The sequence below is a fragment of the Odocoileus virginianus genome, chromosome 19 (assembly GCF_023699985.2).
Source record: "Odocoileus virginianus isolate 20LAN1187 ecotype Illinois chromosome 19, Ovbor_1.2, whole genome shotgun sequence".
Lineage (NCBI taxonomy): Eukaryota > Metazoa > Chordata > Mammalia > Artiodactyla > Cervidae > Odocoileus > Odocoileus virginianus.
Window position 1 is genome coordinate 44412382 of NC_069692.1, and position 26021 is coordinate 44438402.

The 26021-nt window shown below is 42.4% G+C and overlaps 1 protein-coding gene across 7 annotated transcripts in view; it reads left to right on the top strand.

Moving 5' to 3' along the window:
• Positions 1-26021, top strand: part of RARS2 (arginyl-tRNA synthetase 2, mitochondrial) — a 90027-nt gene that overhangs the window by 14346 nt on the left and 49660 nt on the right. For all 7 annotated transcript variants that reach the window (XM_020879140.2, XM_070450145.1, XM_070450146.1 and 4 more), the window contains exons 2-6: positions 198-271; positions 5223-5325; positions 6770-6853; positions 13183-13280; positions 20834-20889. In XM_020879140.2, coding sequence (XP_020734799.2) covers positions 198-271; positions 5223-5325; positions 6770-6853; positions 13183-13280; positions 20834-20889 — 415 coding nt within the window. The remainder of the gene's footprint in view (positions 1-197; positions 272-5222; positions 5326-6769; positions 6854-13182; positions 13281-20833; positions 20890-26021) is intronic.

A 26021-nucleotide genomic window follows, 5' to 3' on the forward strand; every position in this document is an offset into this window, starting at 1 on the left:
GGCTTTCCAGAATGTCTAATAAGTTGAATCTTAAATTATACAGTCTTTTGAATCTGGTGCTTGTCACGTAACAATGTACATTTGAAGCTCGTTTGTGTTGTGGTTCAGCATTTTTTAAATTGTTGAGTAGCATTCTGTTAATCTGGAACAAGTATGTTAAGTCTTGCTCTGTTTTGTTCTTTTTGTTTGATTTCTAGCTTTCCAGAGTGTTGGATCTTCCACCAGAAAACTTGATCAAGTCAATATCTGCAGTTCCAATTTCCAGAAAAGAGTTAAGTATAATATATTTGTAATGATCTAGAATGTGATTGATTTTGTCAGTTAACCAAAAAATGCAGTTACTCTCCAGTTTACAAAATAGTCCTTGAAATTATTCTTAATACATGATTTAATATGTTACTCCATGGCTTTAAATAATAAAAATTCTGTACTTTAATACTCTGAAATGGCAGATTATATTAATATTCTCATGTTGTTTTGATGTTTAGTGTAATAACTCTGTGGCAGTCTTTGAGAAATTTGAAACGAGGCTTGATTTAATTCTGTAACAGCAAATAAAAGAACTAAGATTCCAGTTAGAAAATGAGAGTTTTTGAAGAGATGTTAGAGATTAAACACTATCTAATGCCTGAATGCTCTTGTACCATGTTTACTGCTAGAGTTTTGGTGATTTTTTTTTGTGGTTTTAGTTTTTCTGCTTGTTTCCATTTGAGGACCCCCCCAGCGATAGAGGACTGCTGGCTAGGGCTACATATAATCTATATAGTTGCTACTTGGATTCAGAGAGATCTGTTTTGTGAGTTTGGTCATGCTCATTGATGCTTTGTTTACCAGCTGACTAGAAAATTTCAATACTTGAATAAAATACTCTCTCAGTTAATTAATAATGACAAGAAATTAGCTGCATAGTAGGCTTAATGCTTTAAGTTTAAATTCTCATTATACTGTTATGATATAATGATACCATTATTACTGTTCCATCATGTCCTTAAATATTTGTCCCCTTAACTTTGTTAGGATTTTAAGACAAAGTAGAATGAATGTTCTTTTTCCCAGAATAGGACAAATGGATAAGTGGAAAAGAAAGAGAAAGGCTACATATGGTCTTGTAAAAGAGCATCTTTAAAATAGCCTGTTACAACTTCATCTGCATTGAGTTCCAAGAATAGAGGAAACCACTGACCAAAAGATGGGCCTTATATGTAAACTGATAAGAGTGTTGCCAACAGTTACCTACTTTATGAATCTGTACAGGGCATTTTGCATAATCATGGAAATGTCTCAGTTTTTATTTTATGTTTCAAAGACCTTTAGTAAGCTGAACTGTCTTGACCCATCTTTTGTGTCTTGTTTTTTTTTTAAATGAGGTAACAGTATTTATATTTCACATAGACAGTATTCTCTATACAGTATAGCATGCTATGTCACCACCAAAAATTTAATGTTCCATCTGTCATCATACAGCTGATCCCCTTTACCCATTTAATTCTCCCCACCACCCCTTCCGCTCTAGTAACTAGAACTCTGTATCCGCATGTTTGATTTGATTTGTTCACTTATTTTTTGTTCTTTATACTCCACACGTGGGCACAATCATATGGTATTTTTCTTTCTCGGTCGGACTGACTTCATTTAGCATAATATCCTCAAGGTCCATCCACATTGTCCCAAGTTGCAAGATCCCGTCTTTTTCTGAGGCCGAGTAGCATTCCATTGTTCGTGTGTGTGTACATCTTCTGTATCAATTCATTTTGGGGCACTGGTTTGTTTTATGCCTTGGCTGTTATAAATAATGCTGCAGTAAACATATGGGTGCTTGTATCTTTTCAAATTAGTGTTTTCACATTCTTTGGGTAAATCCCCAGAAGTTGCTGGGTCATATGGTCGTTCTGGTCTTCTTGAGGAATCTCCGTAGCGGCTGTACCGATCTACATTCCCACCAGCAGTGTCTGAGTGTCCCTTTCTCTCCACATTCTTGTCAGCACTTGTTGTTTCTTACTTTTTTGACAGTACCTGTTCTGATGTGAGGTGATACCTCATTTTGATTCACATTTTCCTAGGAACTAGTGATGCTGTGCGTCTCTTCACTTGCCTGTTGTCTTGGCCCCTCTTTTGAATAAGATTTTCTATACTTGGTTTGAGTTCCTTTGGGCAGTTCCACTTTAGCAGTCTGAAATACTAAGACTTTGTTTTATAGAAAATAAATAATGAGGAAGACCTCAATTTCTCTGGTCTACCAGTTGAAAATTCTGCATATTGAATTTGTTTAAAATAAAGGAATTGGTACTGTTTGTCTTCATAATACCAGTTACCCTTTAGAGTACTGAAACAAAGCCCAACTGTCCTGTATTTCTAAAGTGCTATAACATGCCAGGAAAATTAAGAGATACTGTTTTTGTTCATGTGGTTTATTTAACATGATATGAATCTGTTTGTTCAGGTAGTCTAATTCTCTGAATTATGTAGTTGATCCTTGAACAGCGTGGGTTTGAACTGCATGGGTGCAGCTGTATGTGGCTTTTTTTCCAGCTAGCATGAACCGCGGTACTTCATGACCCATGGTTGGTTGAAGTCAATTGGCTACAGAGCCCCAGTGGGTCCAAGGGCTAGTGTTGGCCCCTTGGTGGCAGAGCCGGGTCCTGGAGTCTGTAGCTGCAAGGCCCCCCCTAGTGGTCCTAGTGTGGCAGCCCACTGGTGGGTGGTACTGCGTTTAATGTAACCCTGAGGGTCCAGAAGGAGTGCCATCATTGTCGGGGGGGTGGGGGGTGCCTGGTCCCTCTGGCGGGCAGGACCAAGTCCCAGGGAAGCTTGGGACTCTGGAGGTCCTGAGATACCTGACCTTCAGCTAGGTGGGGCTGTGTCCCTGCCCAGAGATGCAGTTGGCCTGATGTGTCCCATTATTGATGCTGACAAGCTGGTCAGCAGGGCTGGGTCCTGAGGTGGCTGGCTGTGTGGCCAGGGCACCCTAGGGCCTGGTACAGGCCAGCAGATGGGTAGGGCTGGGTCACAAGACAACTGGCTCCAGGGCCCCAGGGATCCTGAAACTAGAGCTGCATCTTTTAGGGAGCTAACTCCTAGGGTGGCTAGCTGCAGGGCCTGCCGTCCCAGAGCCAGTGTTAGCCTGCTCATGAACAGGGCCACGGCCTGGAATAGTCCTGGGGCTGGTGGTGGCCTCCTGGAGGGCAGGGTCAAAGTGACCCAAGGCTGGCGATCGCCCACTGCTGAGTGTGGCCATGTCCTGACCTGGCTGGCTGAGGAGCCCAGGGTGTCCTGGCGATGCTGTTAGCCTTATGTTGAGTAAGGCTGTGTCCTAGTGGGCTAAAGCATATCTTTTGCTGCAGGGCCCAGGAATCCCAGGGCTGACGCCCACCCCAGTGAGGAAGGAGGGTCCCTATGAGCACTTCTGGCGGCCTGGGGATCCCTTGGCCATTGTCAGCCCATTGTTGGCTGGGGCCATGTACGTGGCCTGGAATACCCCAGAACTGGTGAAGACTGGCTGGTTCCTGAAGCTGGGACCCAGCACTAGTAAGCTAGAAGGAGAATTTCAGAATGGTCCTTATTAGCACCAGCATCCTCATGGAATGAGCTCCCTAAATCGACTGCTGTCAGTATCTCTGTCCCAAGTTGCGCAGCTGTACTTCGTCGCTCAGTCGTGTCCAACTCCTTTGCGACCCCACGGACTGTATCCCACCAGGCTCCTCTGTCCTTGGAATTCTCTCAGCAAGAATTCTGGAGTGGGTAGCCATTTCCTTCTCCAGGAGATCTTCCCAACCTAGAGATCGTACTTGGATCTCCTGCATTGCGGGCGGATTCTTTACTGTCTGACCACCAGGTTTTGTTCTAGTCATCCAGTGACTTCAGCGGGTGGTTGCTCTGTTAAATAGTTGCAGTTTTTGTGTGCGTGCAGAAGGAGGTTGGCTCAGGGTCCTTGTGTTCTGCCGCCTTGGTCACTGCTCAAGGCTCAGGAAAATTCTTAATGGTTATTATTGACTAGATTCCTTAATGTAATCAGAAGTTACACAATTTTTTGGACGTGTGCCTGGATTTCAAGAATTATAAGGAAGTTATTTGTGCTCCTCTGTTTTGTGTTGAAGTGAAAGTCGCACAGTCATGTCCAACTCTTTGCGACCCCATGGACTATACAGTCCCTAGAATTCTCCAGGCTAGAATACTGGAGTGGGTAGCCATTCCCTTCTCCAGGGGATCGTCCCAACCCAGGGATGGAACCCAGGTCTCCCACATTGCAGGCGAATTCTTTACCAGCTGAGCCTCCAGGGAAGCCCAGGAGCAGGTGAGGGGCTAGAAATGGGCCAGACAGACAGTGGTCCAGCCACCTGTTCTGCCCAGAGAGTCTCGTTCTCTACTGCGTTGTTAAACATTCAGTGTTGGTGATTATGTGGATGTTTGTCTATTATTTTTATCCCTTGAACAATTTCAAACTATAGAAAATTTATAGCGACTGATGTAATGAATACTCATGTTCACTTTCTAACATGTCAGGTCTTAATTTTTCCAAATTTTGTTTTTTACACATCAAACATTAGTTGCTGTTGAAGCCACTGTATACCATCCTGCCTTAGAGATAACTGCTCTTTGCAGCAAATGATTGTTTTCACTAATCAGTTGCCTGGTTTCTTTCTTGGTTTCTTTGTTTTTGCATTGTTTCATCACCAACCCAATGAAAAGAATGGCAATGTCTGTCTCTTTAAGGAACTACTGGGTGTTAAGAATAATACTTTTCTCATGTTAAAATTCAGATTTCACTGTTTTTTAAAAATTTTGCTTTGGTCATCTGAAGGTCAGTGAAGAGGCTTGAAAGAAGGAAGTATTTGAAATAGTGGAGGAAAATTTGTAGAAGAGGTCAAGAGACTTGAGCTTTTTTCTGACTGTTTGTTAGTTGCAGTAGACTTTTAGGGGAGACAATGAACTTGCCAGACATCATTTTTCACATTTGTCAAATAAGGTGGTTGCTGTGTGTCTCTTACAGAGATACCATAATGCTACAGCTGGGTGATGGAAGAGGAAGAATTTTATAAGATAAAGTATTCAATCAGTACATAGTGATGATATTTCTAATTGCTTTGCTTTATATTTTGAAAGTGTAATTTCTGATAAGAATATGTCAGTGTAGAGAACCCCAAAGTGATTAGTCTTTCTTGTTGTTTTTACTCTGGTAACGTTCTTAAGGTAACAGTCTTTTCCTGTTTCACGTCTGTCTTTAGAGAGGTAGCCGACTTCCAGCTTTCTGTGGATTCTCTATTGGAAAACCGCAATGACCATTCAAGACCAGATATTCAAATTCAAGCCATGAGACTGGCAGAGAAGGTACTTTAGCACTATTACCTCTTTTGACATTATAATAAACATGTTAAATTAAAAAATATTCTGCAGGCTATGTCAACCATAATAATGGATTTAATAGTGTTTCTTTGTTCAAGACACCTTGGAAAGTATAATTTAAATTTATTTTAGCTGCATACTATAAGGTTAGGATGGTTTTTGAAATTAGTTATGAAACACTCCTCTTGAGCTGACAGTATTCAGTTTTTTGATTAACTACTTATAGGAAGACTGAGTGTTAATTAAATTTATAGATTGAAGCTGGATGGCCTTCTGAATTCAGGAGAACAAGTTTGATAAATTAGAACAGTGGGCTGCAGTTTTAAAAATGAGTTTCTGAGAAGATGAACATTAAAATATGAGAAGAAATGATAAGCTGTAAATAGAACCATGATTTCAGAGAAGTGGTTAGATGATTTAATAAACCTCTTTCATTTCTAATTTCTCTGATGGGCTCAGTATCTAACAGAGGAATTGAAAGGATTGTGGAGAATGACCATCTGAATTGTTAGTGTTTAATACCTTCAGAAAGAAAAGGAAGGTTTGGGACAAAGTTGTTTTGTTTTGTTTTAAATAGGATTACTGCATGTGATACTGAGGAAGGCATGGGCACGCTGAAGAGCCCAAACAGTGAGAGTCACTTTCACAGGAAAACGTGTAGAGAATGAGTATGGCAGAGAGGCTCTGGTTGCTAAGTAGATGTTCGTGTGACCACAGAAATCACCCCAGATTTGTTTTCTTTTTTTGCCACACTGCACGCGGGACCTTAGTTCCCCAACGAGGAGTTAGACCCGCAGTCTCTCACCCCAGATTTTTATCAGGAAGCATGCCAGGAATAAAATTCTCCTAACTACAATATTTATTTCCTCCTCCTCCTGTGAGTTCTCAAAAATGAAAACTGGTGGCTCCTCAGTAACACCAGGTATCTCTTGAAATAAACTTAATGAGTCTCCCGGCTGCTTTGAACATCTGGCTGGTTAGAAATGGAAAGCGTGTTCATTAAAGACCAAATATTTAAATTCTTTACATACTTTATGGGGGTGTAAGTTGTTTTAGTGGAGCCCTAACAGAGTATCACGTTCTGTCACTCTTATGAAAGGTGGGTAAAATAGCGAGCTCGTTGCATGTCACAGTACGTAAGTGGGGGTAAAGTGATGGCTCCTTTTTTCCACATTAGAGAATTTGAGTGAGAGCATGGGAAAGAGGAAGAGAGAGTCTCTGAACAGAGTAGCATCCCAGTCGGGAAAGAAGAAACCGTGAACACAAATGTAACGACAGAGCTGGAGAGACCCGCTCCGCCCAAGTCCAGACACATGGCTGTGAGAGAGGACACACCTGCTGTCCTTGGGAGCCAGTCCCATACGATTGGAACTGCAGAGCTCACTAGGCCTACTTTATAACATACCTGTTTTACTTTACATCTTTTCAGCTAAAATGTGACACAGTGGTGAGTGAAATCAGCACTGGCCAGGGGACTGTAAATTTCAAAATCAACAGAGAGCTGTTGACAAAGGTAAGACTGGTCGCGGCGCAGCTGGCGCGCCTTCTCTCGTTCCCCTGCTTCAGCGGCAGTGCTTCCCCTCCGGCTCGTAAACTGGTCCCGCCGCCTCTTGCCTCAGACGTTGTGCACATTCTGATCCCACCGCCTGGAAACCCCGCCAAGTTCAGTCTGCTTATCCGGCACATCTTGATGTCCCCTAGCAGTGCCTTTCTGACCCCTTCATTCATACACGCTCTTAACGTGTATATGCCTCCTTGGCAAAATTTAACTGTAGTTGCTGTTTTACATTTTTCTTATTTGAAGAATGCCTTTTGCCCTTTAAACTCTAATTTCCACTAGGGCTTAAAGTGATTGGTATAGTAAGCATAAGAAAGACCAGAGACGGTGAAATAGGCTGACCTGAAGGAGCTGGGGAAATCTCACAGAGGAACTGGGTCTCCGCCGAGTGAGTGCGGAGGACGGGTAATCCTAGATAAGCAGGGGCGTGAGACCCTTTGAGTTTTATCTCAGTTGAACTTTAAAATTTATCATAATGCATTGTTTGGTCTATTATTTAAAAAAAAAAAAAAAACACCATTGTTGGGTAGGTCAGGCTTTGTATATACTGTGGTCTTTAATTGCAAATAAGGATAAAACCAAAACTTCTAATATAGTTTCTTACCAAGGTTATGTAGTTTACAGATATTTACCCATCAGCCCTATAATTCTTCTGAAAGAGTTAGTGTTTCATGCTTGTCTTTAGATCTTTGAACTTTTTTCTTTTATCTTTTTTCCCACTGTTATTTGAAGATTAAACTTGTTAAACTAAAATATGTCACAGGGACAAGAAGGAAGTTTGTTTTGAGCTTGTTAAAAAGTGTCTCTATCTTGTTAGGCTCTTGATAACATTTCTTGTCAACTTAGCAAACCAGTGAATCTAATGTCCCATTTTGAAATAAATGACTCTTTCTTCCCAGTTGCTGTCTCAATGTTTGTAGAAGGAGAAAGGCAACTCACCAGTGTGCCTTTCAAATTTTAGGCCCTTTGATAGACGCCAATATTTTACCTTTTTTGTTTTCCCTGAGATGGGAAAATGTGCTATGGTAGATGAAGTTTGTCTCTATAGCCAGCTTAGCTGAAGGAGATGTGGTTTATATTTCGAGGCAAGGCATATATTTTATTAATAATTTAAAATTTCAATGGTCGTGAGTTTTCATGCTTTATTACAATTAATTATGAGGTTTTCCTGTGGTATAAGGGTGCCCACTAGCTCACTTATTAAAAATATTCACAAATCCCTCTCAGTTGACAATGCGGGGAAAGAGTGAGAGCTTTGAGGTCCAGCTGCTCTTCCTCATGTGGAAACCCTCCCTTCATTGTAACAACTTTGAGGCTCTGGATAATAACGTGATTTTCATTAAAGGACAAGCAGATTGCTTACAGCAGCCCTGCCCAGTGTCACAGTAAAGGTACATCTAGAGCAGCACCCATAGTTTGAGAAAGGAATGTTAAGCATTGTACCTGTTATAAGTTATGATTTAATAATTCTTATCTGCTCAAAGCCTAATTTCTTCTATACTTGGCGCCATTATTTTGGGGCCTTAAACAATATTCATTTGTGAGTCTCAAGTTTCCAGATCACATTGAAAAGAAAATTCAACCCTCTCAGGACCATTATAAAACTTTTTTTCCACTTTGAAGTCATCAAGATTAACATGTAGCCAGTGATCTATGTCCAAAACTTAATCATCAAGCAGAGAATTAGGAGTTTGTCATTGCTTACACATGTACAAATTTAGCCTTGCATAAAATGTATCTGTTCATGCATTGCAATTGAGTTATTAATACTGGCAGAATTGGGGTGATTAAATGTTAGCTTAGGTTTGGAACACTAATAGCAGTTTATACTGTCTTCATGTAAATCATCCTCAAAGGTAGGAGGCTAAAATGTGAAATTAAAAGCAGTGCGAACTGCCACATCTCTGGGACTAGATAATACATTTTTGGGGGCTGGAGGAACTTATCACTGTGAAGAGCTCTCACTTTGGCACCAGATTTGTTCCTGGGCTTCCCTGATAGCTCAGTTGGTAAAGACTGTGCCTGCAATGCGGGAGACCCTGGTTCAATTCCTGAGTGGGGAAGATCCCCTGGAGAAAGGATAGGCTCCCCACTCCAGTATTCTGGGTTTCCCTGGTGGCTCAGCTGGTGAAAGAATCTGCCTGCAGCGTGGGACCCCTGGCTTTGATCCCTGGGTTGGGAAGATCCCCTGCAGAAGGGAAGGCTACCCACTCCAGTGTTCCAGCCTGGAGAATCCCATGGACTGTGTACCCTGTAGGGTCACAGAGAGTCAGACGTGGCTGAGATGCTTTCACTTTCACTTTTCAGAGATGACTTTCAGAAGCAACTGCAGCTTCAATTAATAGTTAATTCAGTTTACAGGGAGGGAAAAACAGAAAATGAGTTTAACCACATAGGGGAAAAGCAAACAAAATCCTGTTTTTGTTTTTTGGATTTTTTTGGTGTGCCTTAGAAATAAACAATGAATAACCTCATTTTTTATTTCACTTACATGCAGTTTTGTTTGCCAGATTCAACTGTGCATGCTCTTCCAAAACTTAAGGAAAAGAAAAAAAAGACTCATTTAAGTGTTTCTAACTTTGCTCATTATTTCACTAATTGAGTTTATGTCAATAGGCAGTGGTTACATTCAAGTCATGTGTAGTGTCAGTTGAACACATGGAAAGAATATGTTGAACACATGGAAAGCGGAACACACGTTTCCGCTGCTAAGGAACTGATCTGTCATTCAAGCATTCTAACTTCATTAGAAGTTCTGTTGAAAGTTGTAGAGAAATACTGACCAATAAAGAATTCAATAAAATGGCAAAATCCATCTACAGAAAATGGAATGGTGGTAGGTAAACAGAAAGTACCAGCCAATTGGAATAGTCATTAATTGGCTAAAGCATTCCAAAAAGTGAAACTTTTGAAAGATTTAATTTCTGTTAAGTTCTTTATGTACCTGCTTTTACATTACCAAGTATATCTTACCTTTAAACATAAATATTGGAGAATAAATGGCCCCTAACTTATTTCTCTTTTGTAATATCAGGGAACTTTACTAGCTCTCTGACATTCTTCTTTGTGCCCTCTAATTCAATAAACTCCTTGCTTATTATTTGCCAGGGACTATATTACTAAAATCTAGAGACAAAATGGCATGTGTCCTGGCCTCAAAGAAAGAAAAGCATTAAAAAAATCACAATGTAATATGTAATGGCTAGACACTGGGATGAACCATATAATGAAGGCATGTATAAGATGCAATCCCAGTATAAAGAAAGAAGCACATAAATCTCTTCTTTTTTTCCTTCACTCCATCAAAGTAAATCTGTCTTGAGGAGGCAAAAGATAACCTTGAATTAGGATGAAAATAAAGAATATCCTTGGGAGATACGAGGGCAGGCATTCCAGGCAGAGGGGACAGTTGGGCCAGGGTACAAGTAAGAATATGGCATTGTCTAGAAGTCAGGAGGTGACTGAGTCTGATTTGTACGTTGGATGGCCTGGGGAGGATATGAAGTTACATGGTGGGAAGGGCCTCACGTGCTCCGCCAACAGTTACAGCCTTTCCTCTGTCGTCGTTTCCGCAGTGTGTTATGTGTGTCACAGGTGGCACCTGTGGTGATTCTTTGATTTTAATCATTATATATTATCTCTTACTATAAAACAACACTTCTAACTTGTGATTTTTATCAGTATTACAGTGTGCTTTTCAACAAACCGATTTCCTCAAAATTAAAAAAGTAAAAATGATATGCATGTAAAAATCAAACCAGAAACTGTAAAGTCACTTAAGTGGTAAGAAATCATTGAAACCTTGAAAAAGAAAGTAAATCATGTCCGACTCTTCTGTGACCCCGTGGCCTTTAGCCCACCCGGCTCCTCCGTCCTTGGGATTTCCCAGGCACGAACACTGGAGTGGATTGCCATTTCCTTCTCCAGGGGCTCTTCCCAACCCAGGGATCGGACCTGTGTCTCCTGTGTTGGCAGTCGGGTTCTCTGTCACTGAGCCACTAGGAAAGCCCACAGACCTGATTAGATACGTGTATTATATCATATAGGCATGACTTTTCTGTTCTAGTTTTTGTAGCGGTGTCGCTGACAGATGATGAGGGTCTAAACCAGAGGAGGGAACTAGAGTGATGCGTAGGAGACGGCACGTGCAGAGCTTGGTGATTAACAGATGACTGACTCTGGAGGTTGAGGGAAAAGGTAGATCTCAGGAACTCCCAGGTCCCTGACTTGGTCAGCTGGAGGGTTCAGAGTGAAGTTTGTAGAAATGAAGAATGTAAAAAGAAGGGGAGTATGTTCTGTTTGAAGTGCCTGAGAGACATGCTGAGTCCTGAGTTGTGTAGATCAACCTGTAGCACAAGATTCTGGTAGGTAAGTGATGAAGTCTTAGGACTTTACACCTAGGAGAAGTGTAAGTAAGGAGCTAGAAGTGAGAAAAGAGTGCAGCAAGGGAATCGGGGTGGGCATTGAAAGAGGGATCTGCAAAGGAAAGCAAAAGTCAGTAGAATGATGTCACTGCAACCAAGGAAGGAGGGGTAGTTTCAAGGCGAAGGGAGTCGTCACCCACCAAATTGATGCTTAAAAGTGGTTACCCCTGGGGAAGGCAGACAGGGGTGAGGGTTAGAGCAGACTTTCGCCTTGTCTTAATTTGTTTAATTTTTTTAATTTTACAAAAAATGAATTGATAAAAATAATAAACACAACTTAAGTATTCAGCTGGATTGGCATTTAAAATACTGATTTTGAGAACACCTTCAGTGAAGCAGTAGAGAAAGAAACTATATATAGTTAGCAGGTGGGTTGAATTGTCAGTGAATGTTTTGGAAGCAAAGCACGTAAGGTAGTCTTAAAGGTTTTTTTTGTTTGTTTGTTTAGCCAGAGTCATTTATTCAAGAGTCATTTCTTAAAAGAGAATTGTAACTGCCAGTACCTTTTTGGAGTCTGCCATCCCTTACATAAAAAGGGGTAGAAGGTGAAAAGGATGGACAAGCCTCAACCTCTGAGTGGTCCCAGTATGAGTTACCTGTAACATTTACCGCCCTACTTGCAGTCTTCTTGTGACCCCTGTTCTTGGAGTGACAAACATTGAATGGGTCCCTCGTGTACTGTAGACAGTACTGTATTTAATGTCTGTGTAATCCTTTCTCTGTGTGGCTTAACGCAGTGTCAGTGAAGGGTTTTCTCTGTGTCTGAACCTTAACTTCTGAACCTAGCTCTTGCATCAGTTAAATGGGGTATGTGGCCCGTTTTAAGATTGTAAGGCTTAAAGATAACAGAAGCTTCTAGACTTGAGCCTAGCACTCTATAGAGGCTTCTTAAAAGTGTTGCTTTGTTGCCTCCTACTGCCTTTCTGCCTTTTCGATTTAGTGACTGTCTTAACCAGCCCTAATGATAGAATTCTTCATGTCAGAAACTACATTTTTAGGACTTAAAATCCTGTTTGTGGAGCAAAATCAGTATAAGAGTAAGTAAAAACCTATCAGTCATTTCAAAATCCTACAATAAAAAAATAAATAATGAATAAATGCATCATCACCCTTAGCAAAAAATAAAGTATGAATTTTGTGACCTATATAGTAATTCTATGGTTAATAACTAAAAACTAACCTGGAATATGTTTTCCCAGTTTCTGTGGTATTGCCTCATTTCTTATTTGGCCAGGAGGCACTTGAGTTACGATTTTTTATTTGTTTTCTGCCGTTACTGCGGTCATCAGTATCACAGAAGTAGCAGCAGCATGCCGAGTTAACACTTGAGCTGTGGAGTGAGCAAAGGTTTGCAGTGTGACCTAGGGAAAGTTACTAAACCAGTCTGAGCTTCTGTTTCCTCGCTTGTAAAAGTAATACTCATTTCAGGGTAGTTGTGAGGAGTGATATATATAATACATATAAAATGTTTAGTACAGTGCCTGGCTTGTAATCTGCATTCAATAAATATTAGATGCTGCTTCTGGTTTTATTGTTGCTATTTGCTATGGGATAACTTTTGGCAGTTATCCCTCTAAGCTTCAGTTTCTCCATCTGTAAACTACCTACATCATTGGCTGCTGTAAGGATGAATAGACATGATGTATAACAGGGCACAGAGGCCCCACAGATGTTAACTTGTGTCATGACTGCTCTGATTAGCATTAGCGATCAAAGGAGGCAGTGCTGCTAACTGCTGTAAACTTCTCAGCTCCGTAAATTAGAATGAGAAAATTAGCAAGAATTAGTTCGCAGTAACAAAGTAATTAAGAAAATTGCAATTTTTCTGTATCATTAAATCCCATACCTTTTACTCTTTAGACTGTACTGCAACAGGTGATTGAAGATGGCTCAAAATATGGATTAAAAAGTGAACTTTTTTCTGGCCTCCCCCAGAGGAGGATCGTGGTTGAATTCAGGTGAGTAGCTACCGATCATATGCATTGGTTGATCAACTGACTGGGCAGGTGGGTGTTTTACTGTTATTATCTGGGTCTCACAAAATTACACATGGAAAAATAAAAAATCAGTGAGCTTATGTTCTTAAAGTCACAGTGAGTTGATCATTAAACCATGAATAAAACTTGTTGAAATTTAATCAAAAAAGTACCTAATGATTATTATGGGTTTTTTCCTTTATTAATTATGTATTAATAGATTTTTTATTTGCTTTTTTATAAGATCTAGTTCTTCATTTTAGTAGACTCCTAAGGTACATATAATGGTTACTATCATATTAAGAATTTCAAAGTAATATAGTTACCAGAAAACAAGCTTTTTGTGCTTGTGACATATGTGTATGTATTTTTAACTTTATTGAGGTATAATTGGCAAAATTATAAAGTAACGTGTGCAGCATGATTTGATATATATACACACACACACGCACACACTGTGGGAGGATTTCCCCAACTGAGTTAGTTAATAGCTCTGTCACCTTACGTATTTACTTCTTTGTTTGTGTAGAACATATGTTCTACTTGCTTAACAAGTTTCAGTTAAACAAGACAGTGTTATCAAGTATACTCTCCACGTTATACTTTAGATCCTCAGTGCTTATTTGTCTTACAGCCGGAAGTCTAAACCTTTTACCAGCCTCCTCCTGTTTCCCCTGGCCTCCGGCCTCTGACAGCTACTTCTCTATTCTGTTTCTAGAGTGTGACTGTTTAGTCTTGAGATCTGACATGTACGTGATAGCACGCAGTGTTTGTCTCTGTCTGTCTGCTCATTTCACTTGGCATAATGCCCTACAGTTCCATCCGTGCTGTTGCAAATGACAGAATTCCCTTTGTTTTTAAAAGCTGAATCACAGTCCATCATACAGACACACCACATTCTCCTTACCCTTCATCTACGGATGGACACCTCGATTGTTTCCGTACCTTGGCGACTGTGAATAATGCTACACTGCACACGGGAGAACAGATGTCTCTTTAGGATACTGATTTTCTTTCCTTCGGATGTATGCCCAGAAGTGGAATTGCTGGTGGCTCAAATGGTAAAGAATCCACCTGCAATGCAAGAGACCTGGGTTCAATCCCTGGTTTGGGAAGATCCCCTGGAGAAGGACATGGCAACCCACTCCAGTATTCTTGCCTGGAGAATCCCCATGGACAGAGGAGCCTGGTGGGCTACGGTCCATGGGGTCTCAGAGTTAGACACGCCTAAGTGACTGAGCACACACACTCGGATTATCCCAGATCAGGCACCTTTGTGCTCTTTGCAAGTTCCTGTACGGCCTGGCGTACCTTCTTTTTGGCCTGAGATGTTCCAGTCTTACGCAGACCTGGAATTGTCCATTTCTCCCAAGAAGTCCTACTTCCCTTTTTGTGAGGAAGGTATTTAGAAGCCAAGTTCCGGCTATAGGAGTGCTTATTACTACTGGAACTCAGTTTTTACTGATGTTACCAATTCAGATCCAACATCATTGCATGAAATGCATATTATTTAAAATTACCAGAAAGATATCTTGATGTTTTAACATGGCTCTGCATAGTCCTCATAATAACTTTCTTACATGCCATCATTAAAACCATCTAATCTTTGAATTGTTCTTAGGTAGCCAAAAAAGAAGAAGCGATCACTTTTGGAGTACGGCTGGCAGGTGACCGCTCATGACCGTTTTTTGGAGAAATTGTATTTGCCTTATTCAAAGCTAAGGAAAAGTGTCGATGAGCTGTTTTCTCACTTAACTAGAACATGCTAGAGCCTTTGTCTTAGTACATGTTTTTGTGGAAAATTTTTTTAAGTGGAGGTGGTAAATACGACTTCCAGTTTCTTAACTCATAATTTATTGTGATAACTTAAACTTAGTTATGATTAGCACCTGGATGATCAGAGGTGAATGGGATCTATTTGTGCTGTCTTCTGCCACTCAACCCTATTCTTAGAAAAAGCAGACCCTCTAAGACGTGGTAAACTCATCTGTTTATGACAAGGATTGATTGTCGAGTGAGCTGCCTTCTTATGGAGCAGGTACAAATTAGGAATAAATCTTGCGCCACCAGTGTGCTCCAGTCAGGGTGTTTAAAGTTTAACTGTTGTTGCATCGATAGAGCAGAGAGACCTCAGCAGTCATCCTCACAGCAGAGGGGAGCTACACTAAGGCCATCCCCCAAAGAAGGCTGCTTGAAGTTTCAGTGATCTCTTGCGTAACAAGCCACTACAAAACTTGATGCGGGGAATGGCAAGCTTTAGCTCATGGGCAAAATCCAGCCTGCTGTATTTTTGTAAGTTTGGAATACAGTCTTAGATGTTCATTTACATATTGTCAGAGTGGCTACTCTGATACACTAATGGCAATTGAGTACAATAGACAAATAATTGAGATAGAGACCAGATGGCCTAAAATATTTACCGTCCGGCTCTTTAAGAAAAAGTTTGCCACACTACTGATTAGTGTTTTAAAACAACAAACAGTTGTTTTATGTTTCATGTATAGACCAGGAAACTGGGGAGACCATAGCCTAATGGGTTTTTTTGCTTGCCTGTGGTCACTTAAGCAACTCTGGTCATCTGGACATTATACTGGGACTAGAAATCCAGGTGACTCATTTACTTTTCTGCTCTCTCACCTGTGGGCTGGCCAGGCATCTCTCTGTAGTCTCTCTCCAGCAGAGTAGCCATACCTCTTTACAAAGGTGCTCAGGACTCCAAAATAGTAAAACATCTGGTCTTGTAATGGGTATATCATCACTTATGTCACCACTGGTCAAAGCAAGTCACAAGATCATCCCTGACTCCGGGCAGGGAAGTCAATTATATCTCTTAATGAAAGAGTGGCAAAGAGTGTGTGGACACTTTGAATTCTTTTCATTCTGTCTTTACAGTGATGCAGTGTACGTACCCTTCTCTGGGGAGGCACTTCAGTACTCTTACACTCCTTGCTCTCACCTAACCAGCAGTAAGGGATATCAGTAGGGAAGTAGTATGGTATCTGTTACTGCACATTCGCCCTTGAAATAGCGCTGTCGCCAGTTGTGAAATTTGCCACCCGTGCACCTTCATGTTCACTTCCTCTTTACCACCGCTCTCCCAGCCAGAGTCGAACACCAAGACTAGTCTTTCTTCGCCATTGGTTTCTCTGCAAAGCTTTTGTTTCCCATGTAGTACTCACTTTTGTTTATGCTTGTAAGAAATGTCTAAAAATAGCGTGTTCCATTTGAGTTGTATTCTGAAGGCTTTTTGAACTGCAGTTTATTCACTTACAGATTTGCCTCTCTCAGCTTTTTCCCAAAGGCGTTAAGGAAGGCTGGAACTTTTATAAGCATCTGATCATTGTTGAAAGCAGAGTTCATTTCCCAGCAGTCATCTCTGCTTTCTGTTATTTTTCATCTGGCATTGGTGGGGGACTATAGCTGCTTCCTCCCTTAGAAGTATTCCAGATTCTGTGATTCTTACTGTGGTTTCAAAAGAGAGACAGAGAGGTAGACAGGGGGTAAAAATTGGTAGAAAACATCCTTCCTGAATTTCTTCTGAAAATGAGAGGGGGGAGAAGAGGGAATTTATTGAAATATACAGTATCTTTAATAGACCGGGTGACTTCAGCCCAGAGTGAAGAGATAGAAACACTGTGTCGAGAAACGCGCCCCAGGGACCTCCCTGTGGTCCAGTGCTTGAGAGCCGTCCTTCCAGTGCGGGGTGAGGGCTCCGTCCCTGGGCGGGAACCTAGGATCTCACACGCCTTGGGGCCAAGATACCAAAACATAAAACAGAAGTGGTATTGTAACAAGTTCAGTGAAGAATTTTTAAATGGTCTGCATCAAAAGAAATCTTTGAAAAGTAGAAACGTGGCCCTAAAATTGAGATGATGATGGTGATGCCAGGTCAAGGAGCTTGCCCAGAGTCACAGAGCTAACTCTGAATCCTGTATGTTTAACCTTCACTGCCTCCCTGGCACAGTGACTTGTGGTTAGCTTCCCTGTGTTTTGTCAGACCCAGGAGGAGTGTGATAAAGGGCCAGGGTAGGTGGCTGTCTGCCTTGGACTCTGGTTCTCCCCGGTGGGCAGGGTAAGACCTGAAGCAGCAGCGGCGGTCGCCTCTCTCCTGAGTCAGCCCTTCCTCGTGTGTTCAGAGCTAATCTTCCACAGCACAGCCGGCAGCGGCAGCCATTCTTCTCTTCCCCACCCGCTGCTGTTCCCCCATGAGAAGTGTACCCACAAAACAAATGGACCTCTGGGAAGACGGGAGTCCAGGAGATCAGGGTACCAGTTTTCACTTAGTAACTGATTCAGTCATCTGGAATGGGGCAGTTTATTTCTCTAGTCTCTTAGGTGTGGAAAATAAGAGTAATAATATCTCTTTTCTTACAAGGTTGAGGAAATTACATGAAGTAATACTTCAGAGTTCCAGTAAAGCATCCAAGTTGTAATCCGTAGTAGTTACTTTGGTTGCCAAAGGAATTGAATTTGTATTTTCCACTTCATTGTATTCCCTTCTGATTAAGAATGTGGTGCCAGAGAATGTCAAATTGATATTTCAAAGGAGGTTTTTTGAAGCTCTAGACAGATTGTTCTTCTAATTCTAAAGAAAAAGTACAAAAGTTCTAACCAACAGGCACATTAAAAGATGTTCAACACTGCTAATCATCAGAGAAATGCAAATCAAAACCACAATGAGATATCACCTCACACCTATTAGAATGGTTATCATTAGAAAGATCACAAATAACAAATGTTGGCAAAGATGTGAGAAAAGGGAACCCTGGTGCACTATTGGAGAGAATGGAAATTGGTAAAGCCACTGTGGAAAACAATATGGAGGTTTCTCAAAAAACTAAAAATAAAACTACCATATGATCCAGCAATATCACTCCTGGGTATATATCTGAAGAAAAAAAAAACACTAAAAAGATTCATGCACCCCAGCATTCACAGCAGCATTATTTACACTAGCCAAGATATGGAAATAATCTAAGTGTCCATCAACAGATGGATGGATAAAGATGAGGTTTGTGTGGAATACCACCCAGCCATAACAAAGAATGAAAACTTAACCATTTGCAACAGCATAGATGGACTTAAGTCAGAGGAAGACAAATGCATATGTTATTATTTATAGGTGAAATCTAAAAATGAAGCTAACTATACAACAGAAAAGAAACAAGCAGAGACACAGAGCACAAACTTGGGTTTGCAGGGGGAGGGACGGGGCTGCGACCTGCAGACTGCTGCATCTGAAGTGAGCGGCACGGGTGTATCGTGCCCCACGGGGCAGCATGTTATAACAGCCTTAAATGGAGCTTTTTCTTGACAGGTTGTGATTCACCGTTGTGCACCTGAGACATACAATGTAAATCAACTATACTTTTTTGCATTTTTAAAAATGCAAAAGCTATGCATAAACTGTATTATGAGATAATATTTTTCTTAGATAATAACCTTAGTTTTTAAAACTTCAAAGATGACAAAAGGCTGTGCAGTGAGAAGGCAGTGTCCTCCCTGCCCCAGTCTCCTGGTTTCCTTAAACAGTCAGCAATGTCAGTTTCTTGCTTACCCGCCTAGAGATCATATACATTATACATTGTTCTTCTCCTTTTTCCATTAAACAATGTATCTTACATTCCTTTAATATGAGCACATCCGTGGCCAGCTTTAGTTTTTTATAGTTTTTTTTTTTAAATCAGCTATATTGAGGTATAATTATACGGTACAGTGCAGATCACTGTATTTCAACATGCAGTTTAATGAGTTTTATCAAAGATGCCAGGTCACATAACCACCACTACTGGTTAGTACATCACAGTTTCTCTTTTTTTTTTTTTTTTTTTAACCTTCATCTGTATTACTCCCTTTTATTCTGCTTACTTGGGATTTAGTTTGAGCCTCCCTTTCTAGTTTCTTAAAGGAGAGTCTTCAATTATTGATTTGAAACCTTTCTTCTGTTCTGATATAAACATCGTCACAGTATAGATTGGTCTGCTTTAGCTACACCTTGGGAATTTGCTAGTAAGGCAGTCCTAAGGGTCACCCTGTTGGCTGACCTTCTCCTGGGGATCACAGTCCTTCACCGTCCTGTTCAATGTCATAAAACCAGTGTTCCGTAAATCTTTCTAGTTTTCTAGTTGTTTAAGGCAGAAGGGTAATTAAGCCTAAGCCTTGTCTTCTCTCTTGATTAGAAGCAGGAGATTACTTATTTTTCAATCCCATAGAAGAACATTTGCTTTCTTTCTAAATAACGATTACATGAATTTCCTTATAGTTTCATAATTTCACAATTGTATACAGATATCTGTCAGATCAAGGTTTTAAATTGTAATAACCTTTAAAAAGGTAAATAACAAGGCTTTGGAGACAGACCACAAGTAAGCCCTTGTTTTTACCACTTTTAACTAGCTGTGTCCTAGTTAATATCTTTTTTTAAATTGAAAAACTTAGGAAATTTTCAAACATACACAAAAGAGAGAAAATGTATATTAAGCTCCATATGCTCATCATCTAGGTTCAAGAGTCCTGAAGATATTGCCAAATGTACTTCATTATCTTTTTTCCTTTTTGTGTCTCAATTTTCTCGTCAAAAATAAGAGATGAGAGTACCTTACACCACAGTTCTTCTGGCTGTTGAGTCAGTGCATGTAATGTATGTCAGACTGCCTGTCGGGGAGTGAATGTGCTCTAGAAGCATTAGGTATTGCTGAATCTTAATTGCATCTTCTCAAACACCAAGAGTTAGCAGATGTGTTGCTTGAGAATTTGGAATGGTAAAATTCTATTTCTGGTTATCCTGGGAAGTTTTCCACATAAATATTTTTATATTTTTGTTTTAATTTCTGATACAATAAATATTGATAGATACTACTCATATAAACAAAATTCCTTTGGGGTCCACAATAATTTTTAGACATTAAAGAATTGAGAACCAGTGCACTGAACTTAATTTCTAATAACGTACCTTGTTTGTGTCAAAAGAACCTCTCTGAGTTTCTTCGTCTTTTCGCCTCTGCTGTATCCGCTTGCTAAGTGTGCTGCTGCTGTGTATGTTACGTGACTCCCTCTTGAGTCACAGGGTCAATTTCCTAAGGATGGTTCTTTCTGAGATCTAATTTATCTTTGCTCTAATGTCTAATTTTTAAAAATCATGTATTTTTGGTGGCACTGGGTCTTCATTGCTGCGCACGGGCTTTATCTAGTCTTGGCGAGCAGGGGCTACTCTTCATTGCAGTAACTTATCCTGTTAGGGACCCCAGGCTCTAGGCGCATGGGCTTCAGTAGTTGTGGTACATAAGCTTAGTTGCTCCTTGGCATGTGAAATCTTCCCGGCCTAGGGATCGAACCTGTGTCTCCTTCACTGGCAGGCAGATTCTTATCCACTGTACCAGCAGGGAAGTCTCTAAATGTCTAATTTTTGACTGTCTTTGTCCAAAATTACCAAAGGCTTTAGTCCACAATTGTATTAAACTATAGCTATGACCTAATTCATTTTAGAACTCTTGTTTGTAGAACAGAAAAAAATAACTTTTACAATTATCTTGCAGTTCACCTAATGTTGCCAAAAAATTTCACGTTGGACATTTGCGTTCTACCATCATAGGTAAGTACTGTTAGTTTCACATAAAATACTGAACATGACTTTTGGAGCAGCATTTGGTAATATAGTCTTATGGTTTAATGCTTAAGTAGCAAAAGGACAAAGAAACAAAAAAAATGAAGTTTATATGAGCTTAATGCTAATTAAATATGACCCCAAAATGAAAAAAAATTGGTTTAAAAATGACAAAAAGAAATTTGTTTCAAAACCAAAAGATTGACTCAGAAACCAGGTATGTATATTTTGACTTTAACTTGTTAAAAGTATGTACGCGTATTAAGAAGAACTGAAAGATGCATAAATGAAAACAGTTATATGGGATTGATAGTCATCCTCCTAGTTTTTTTGTTCATGTATTTTGTTTTAAAAAATAAACTCAGTCTGAATCATATGAGTACTAACTGGAGTTTTCAAGACTGAAAATTGAAACAGGACTTTCCTAACAAAGATTGCTGTTATTACTTCTTGGTTGTAATGTTTGAGTGTACAGCAGACTTACATGATTTCTCTTAAAACATGACATTATATAGTAGCCCATCTTAAAACTGCAGTTAGAATTGTGTAATATTAGAATTGGAAGGGACTTTAGAATTTATCTCATGTAATCTGTCTTCCAGCATAGAAATCTGTCTTTTGCATACTTAAAGTGATTTAATCTATACTGGAATACTTTAAAGATTTGGAGAATGTCCATATTTGTGGAATAGGTTATATTGCACTATAGTCAACTCTCATTGTTAAAAAGTTCTCAAGCAGCATTATAAGAGAGGAAATGACAGGACTTGACGAAAAAGAATATAAGAAATAATACTGTGTAAGAAAAGCTACATAAGTCAAAAGCATAGGAGTAATTGATGGGTAAAGCATGTTAAACTTGTTTGACAGTTGTTAAGGGACATGCTTGAACCAGGAAGAGAGAATATTTACTGAAACTTACTATGTTAAGTGTTTTCATGTGTTATCTGAACTAGTTTCACAGTAGCCCTGATTAGTAAGTCCTGTTGGTTACAGATGAGAAAACTCAGACACCAAAAGTAACTTTCCCCAAATCACAAAGCTAGTAAAGTATAGCAGCAAGGATTTGAAATCAGGCGGCCTAATTCTGAAAGCCTAGGTTCAGGCATTTAGTTGGATTTATAAGCTAATAGGTGTTTCCCTGGTAGCTTAGCTGGTAAAGAATCTGCCTGCTATGCAGGAGACCCCAGTTCGATTCCTGGGTCAGCAAGATCCCCTGGAGAAGGGATAGGCTATCCACCCTAGTGTTCATGGGCTTCCCTGGTGGATCAGATGGTAAAGAATCTGTCTGCAGTGCTGGAGACCTGGGTTGGGAAGATCCCTGGAGGAGGGCATGGCAACCTACTCCAGTGTTCTTGCCTGGAGAGTCCCCATGGACAAAGGAGCCTGGCGGGCTCCGGTCCATGGTGACTCCAGTGTTCTTGCCTGGAGAGTCCCCATGGACAAAGGAGCCTGGCGGGCTCCGGTCCATGGTGACTCCAGTGTTCTTGCCTGGAGAGTCCCCATGGACAAAGGAGCCTGGCGGGCTCCGGTCCATGGTGACTCCAGTGTTCTTGCCTGGAGAGTCCCCATGGACAGAGGAGCCTGGCGGGCTCCGGTCCATGGTGACTCCAGTGTTCTTGCCTGGAGAGTCCCCATGGACAGAGGAGCCTGGCGGGCTCCGGTCCATGGTGACTCCAGTGTTCTTGCCTGGAGAGTCCCCATGGACAGAGGAGCCTGGCGGGCTACGGTCCATGGTGACTCCAGTGTTTTTGCCTGGAGAGTCCCCATGGACAAAGGAGCCTGGCGGGCTCCGGTCCATGGTGACTCCAGTGTTCTTGCCTGGAGAGTCCCCATATGGACAGAGGAGCCTGGCGGGCTACGGTCCATGGTGACTCCAGTGTTCTTGCATGGAGAGTCCCCATATGGACAGAGGAGCCTGGTGGGCTCCGGTCCATGGTGACTCCAGTGTTTTTGCCTGGAGAGTCCCCATGGACAGAGGAGCCTGGCGGGCTCCGGTCCATGGTGACTCCAGTGTTCTTGCCTGGAGAATCCCCATGGACAGAGGAGCCTGGCGGGCTACGGTCCATGGTGACTCCAGTGTTCTTGCCTGGAGAGTCCCCATGGACAGAGGAGCCTGGTGGCCTCCGGTCCATGGTGACTCCAGTGTTCTTGCCTGGAGAGTCCCCATATGGACAGAGGAGCCTGGTGGGCTCCGGTCCATGGTGACTCCAGTGTTCTTGCCTGGAGAGTCCCCATATGGACAGAGGAGCCTGGCGGGCTCCGGTCCATGGTGACTCCAGTGTTCTTGCCTGGAGAGTCCCCAAGGACAGAGGAGCCTGGCGGGCTCTGGTCCATGGTGACTCCAGTGTTCTTGCCTGGAGAGTCCCCATATGGACAGAGGAGCCTGGTGGGCTCCGGTCCATGGTGACTCCAGTGTTCTTGCCTGGAGAGTCCCCATATGGACAGAGGAGCCTGGCGGGCTCCGGTCCATGGTGACTCCAGTGTTCTTGCCTGGAGAGTCCCCAAGGACAGAGGAGCCTGGCGGGCTCCGGTCCATGGTGACTCCAGTGTTCTTGCCTGGAGAGTCCCCATATGGACAGAGGAGCCTGGTGGCCTCCGGTCCATGGTGACTCCAGTGTTCTTGCCTGGAGAGTCCCCATATGGACAGAGGAGCCTGGCGGGCTCCGGTCCATGGTGACTCCAGTGTTCTTGTCTGAAGAGTCCCCATGGACAGAGGAGCCTGGCGGGCTACGGTCCATGGTGACTCCAGTGTTCTTGCCTGGAGAGTCCCCGTATGGACAGAGGAGCCTGGCGGGCTCCGGTCCATGGTGACTCCAGTGTTCTTGCCTGGAGAGTCCCCATGGACAAAGGAGCCTGGCGGGCTCCGGTCCATGGTGACTCCAGTGTTCTTGCCTGGAGAGTCCCCATGGACAAAGGAGCCTGGCGGGCTCCGGTCCATGGTGACTCCAGTGTTCTTGCCTGGAGAGTCCCCAAGGACACAGGAGCCTGGCGGGCTCCGGTCCATGGTGACTCCAGTGTTCTTGCCTGGAGAGTCCCCATATGGACAGAGGAGCCTGGCGGGCTCCGGTCCATGGTGACTCCAGTGTTCTTGCATGGAGAGTCCCCATATGGACAGAGGAGCCTGGCGGGCTACGGTCCATGGTGACTCCAGTGTTCTTGCCTGGAGAGTCCCCAAGGACAGAGGAGCCTGGTGGGCTCCGGTCCATGGTGACTCCAGTGTTCTTGCCTGGAGAGTCCCCATGGACAGAGGAGCCTGACGGGGTCCGGTCCATGGTGACTCCAGTGTTCTTGCCTGGAGAGTCCCCATGGACAGAGGAGCCTGGCGGGCTCCGGTCCATGGTGACTCCAGTGTTCTTGCCTGGAGAGTCCCCATGGACAGAGGAGCCTGGCGGGCTCCGGTCCATGGTGACTCCAGTGTTCTTGCCTGGAGAGTCCCCAAGGACACAGGAGCCTGGCGGGCTCCGGTCCATGGTGACTCCAGTGTTCTTGCCTGGAGAGTCCCCATATGGACAGAGGAGCCTGGCGGGCTCCGGTCCATGGTGACTCCAGTGTTCTTGCCTGGAGAGTCCCCATATGGACAGAGGAGCCTGGCGGGCTCCGGTCCATGGTGACTCCAGTGTTATTGCCTGGAGAGTCCCCATATGGACAGAGGAGCCTGGCGGGCTCCGGTCCATGGTGACTCCAGTGTTCTTGCCTGGAGAATCCCCAAGGACAGAGGAGCCTGGCGGGCTCCGGTCCATGGTGACTCCAGTGTTCCTGCCTGGAGAGTCCCCATATGGACAGAGGAGCCTGGCGGGCTCCGGTCCATGGTGACTCCAGTGTTCTTGCCTGGAGAATCCCCAAGGACAGAGGAGCCTGGCGGGCTCCGGTCCATGGTGACTCCAGTGTTCTTGCCTGGAGAGTCCCCATGGACAGAGGAGTCTGGCGGGCTACGGTCCACGGCATTGCAGTGACTTGGACTTAATTGAATGACTGAGCACACACAGGAGAGAATAAGGGACCACAGAAAACTGGGGGTGCAGTCTGAGTGCCAGCTGCAAAAGGTGAATTCTGCTGCTGGGACTGTGTAGTTTGGGGAAGTCTAGAAGTAGGGAGACTGGAGAAGGAGCTACTGTAATTTTCAGCTATGCCTGTTGGTTATTTGCAGAAAACTCGATCTCTAATAAAAGCAGGAGGGAGTTTACAGTGGGATGTTGAATAGCTTGCAGAGTTGTTGGGAGTGCTAAAGACTCCTTGGGTTAAGCTGACATAGATGATGCCCAAAACTACCAGAGAACTTCACCATCAAGGGAGCTTCTGCCTTTTCTTCGATTACTGCCGCTGCCAGAGTCAGGAACCTGCCATTATTCCTGGTTTATTGTACCTTCGAGAATTCAGAAAAGCAAAAGAGGTCACCCCATCCTATCTTTCACTTCCCTTGGAAGTTGTGTGACAAGACACTAGGATCTCCAGAAGTGATGCTACTGAGTCAGAGGCTGCACCACTGTGCTTTTCAGAAAAAGTAAAGGTCACTCGCTGCTCACCATCACAAAGGAAGTGGACCCAATTGCCCATGACTTCTGGAACCCTCACTGCGAGAGGTTCTGGGGTCTGTGACTTTCAGCCTCCCAGCCTCTGCAGTGTGTGCAGAACAGTAGATGTCAGAGGCCAAGCCTGCATCAGCAGTAAGAAGGGTGGAGGCCTTGGAGTCCTGTGTGCCGTTATTTGGGGAGCAGCATGAGAGGCTGGACTTCATAATTGAAAGGAGGTGGAGCGAGCTACTTAGAAAAAAATCCATATGCCTGAGTTCTTTAGGGAACACCCAAATTATATATTCTTTGTTAATTACTGAGATTCTGTTATTTACTGTCCTTGGAATTGACTTGGAATCACCATTACTCTATGTATTCATAACCTCCATTAATGTTGATGAAAATTGTGAGATTTAGAATAACATCCTCCAAAATAATTTTTTCTCCTTTTCCATATTATAGATGAAAACACAATAATCAATGTTTTTGTTTTTTAAAAAAATTAGTAAATTTTGTCAAGAGAATTTTCTGTTATGCTTTGATATTATATGGTTCTTATGCCAAAACATATAAGAATGAGAAATTATGTATTTTATTCATTACTAG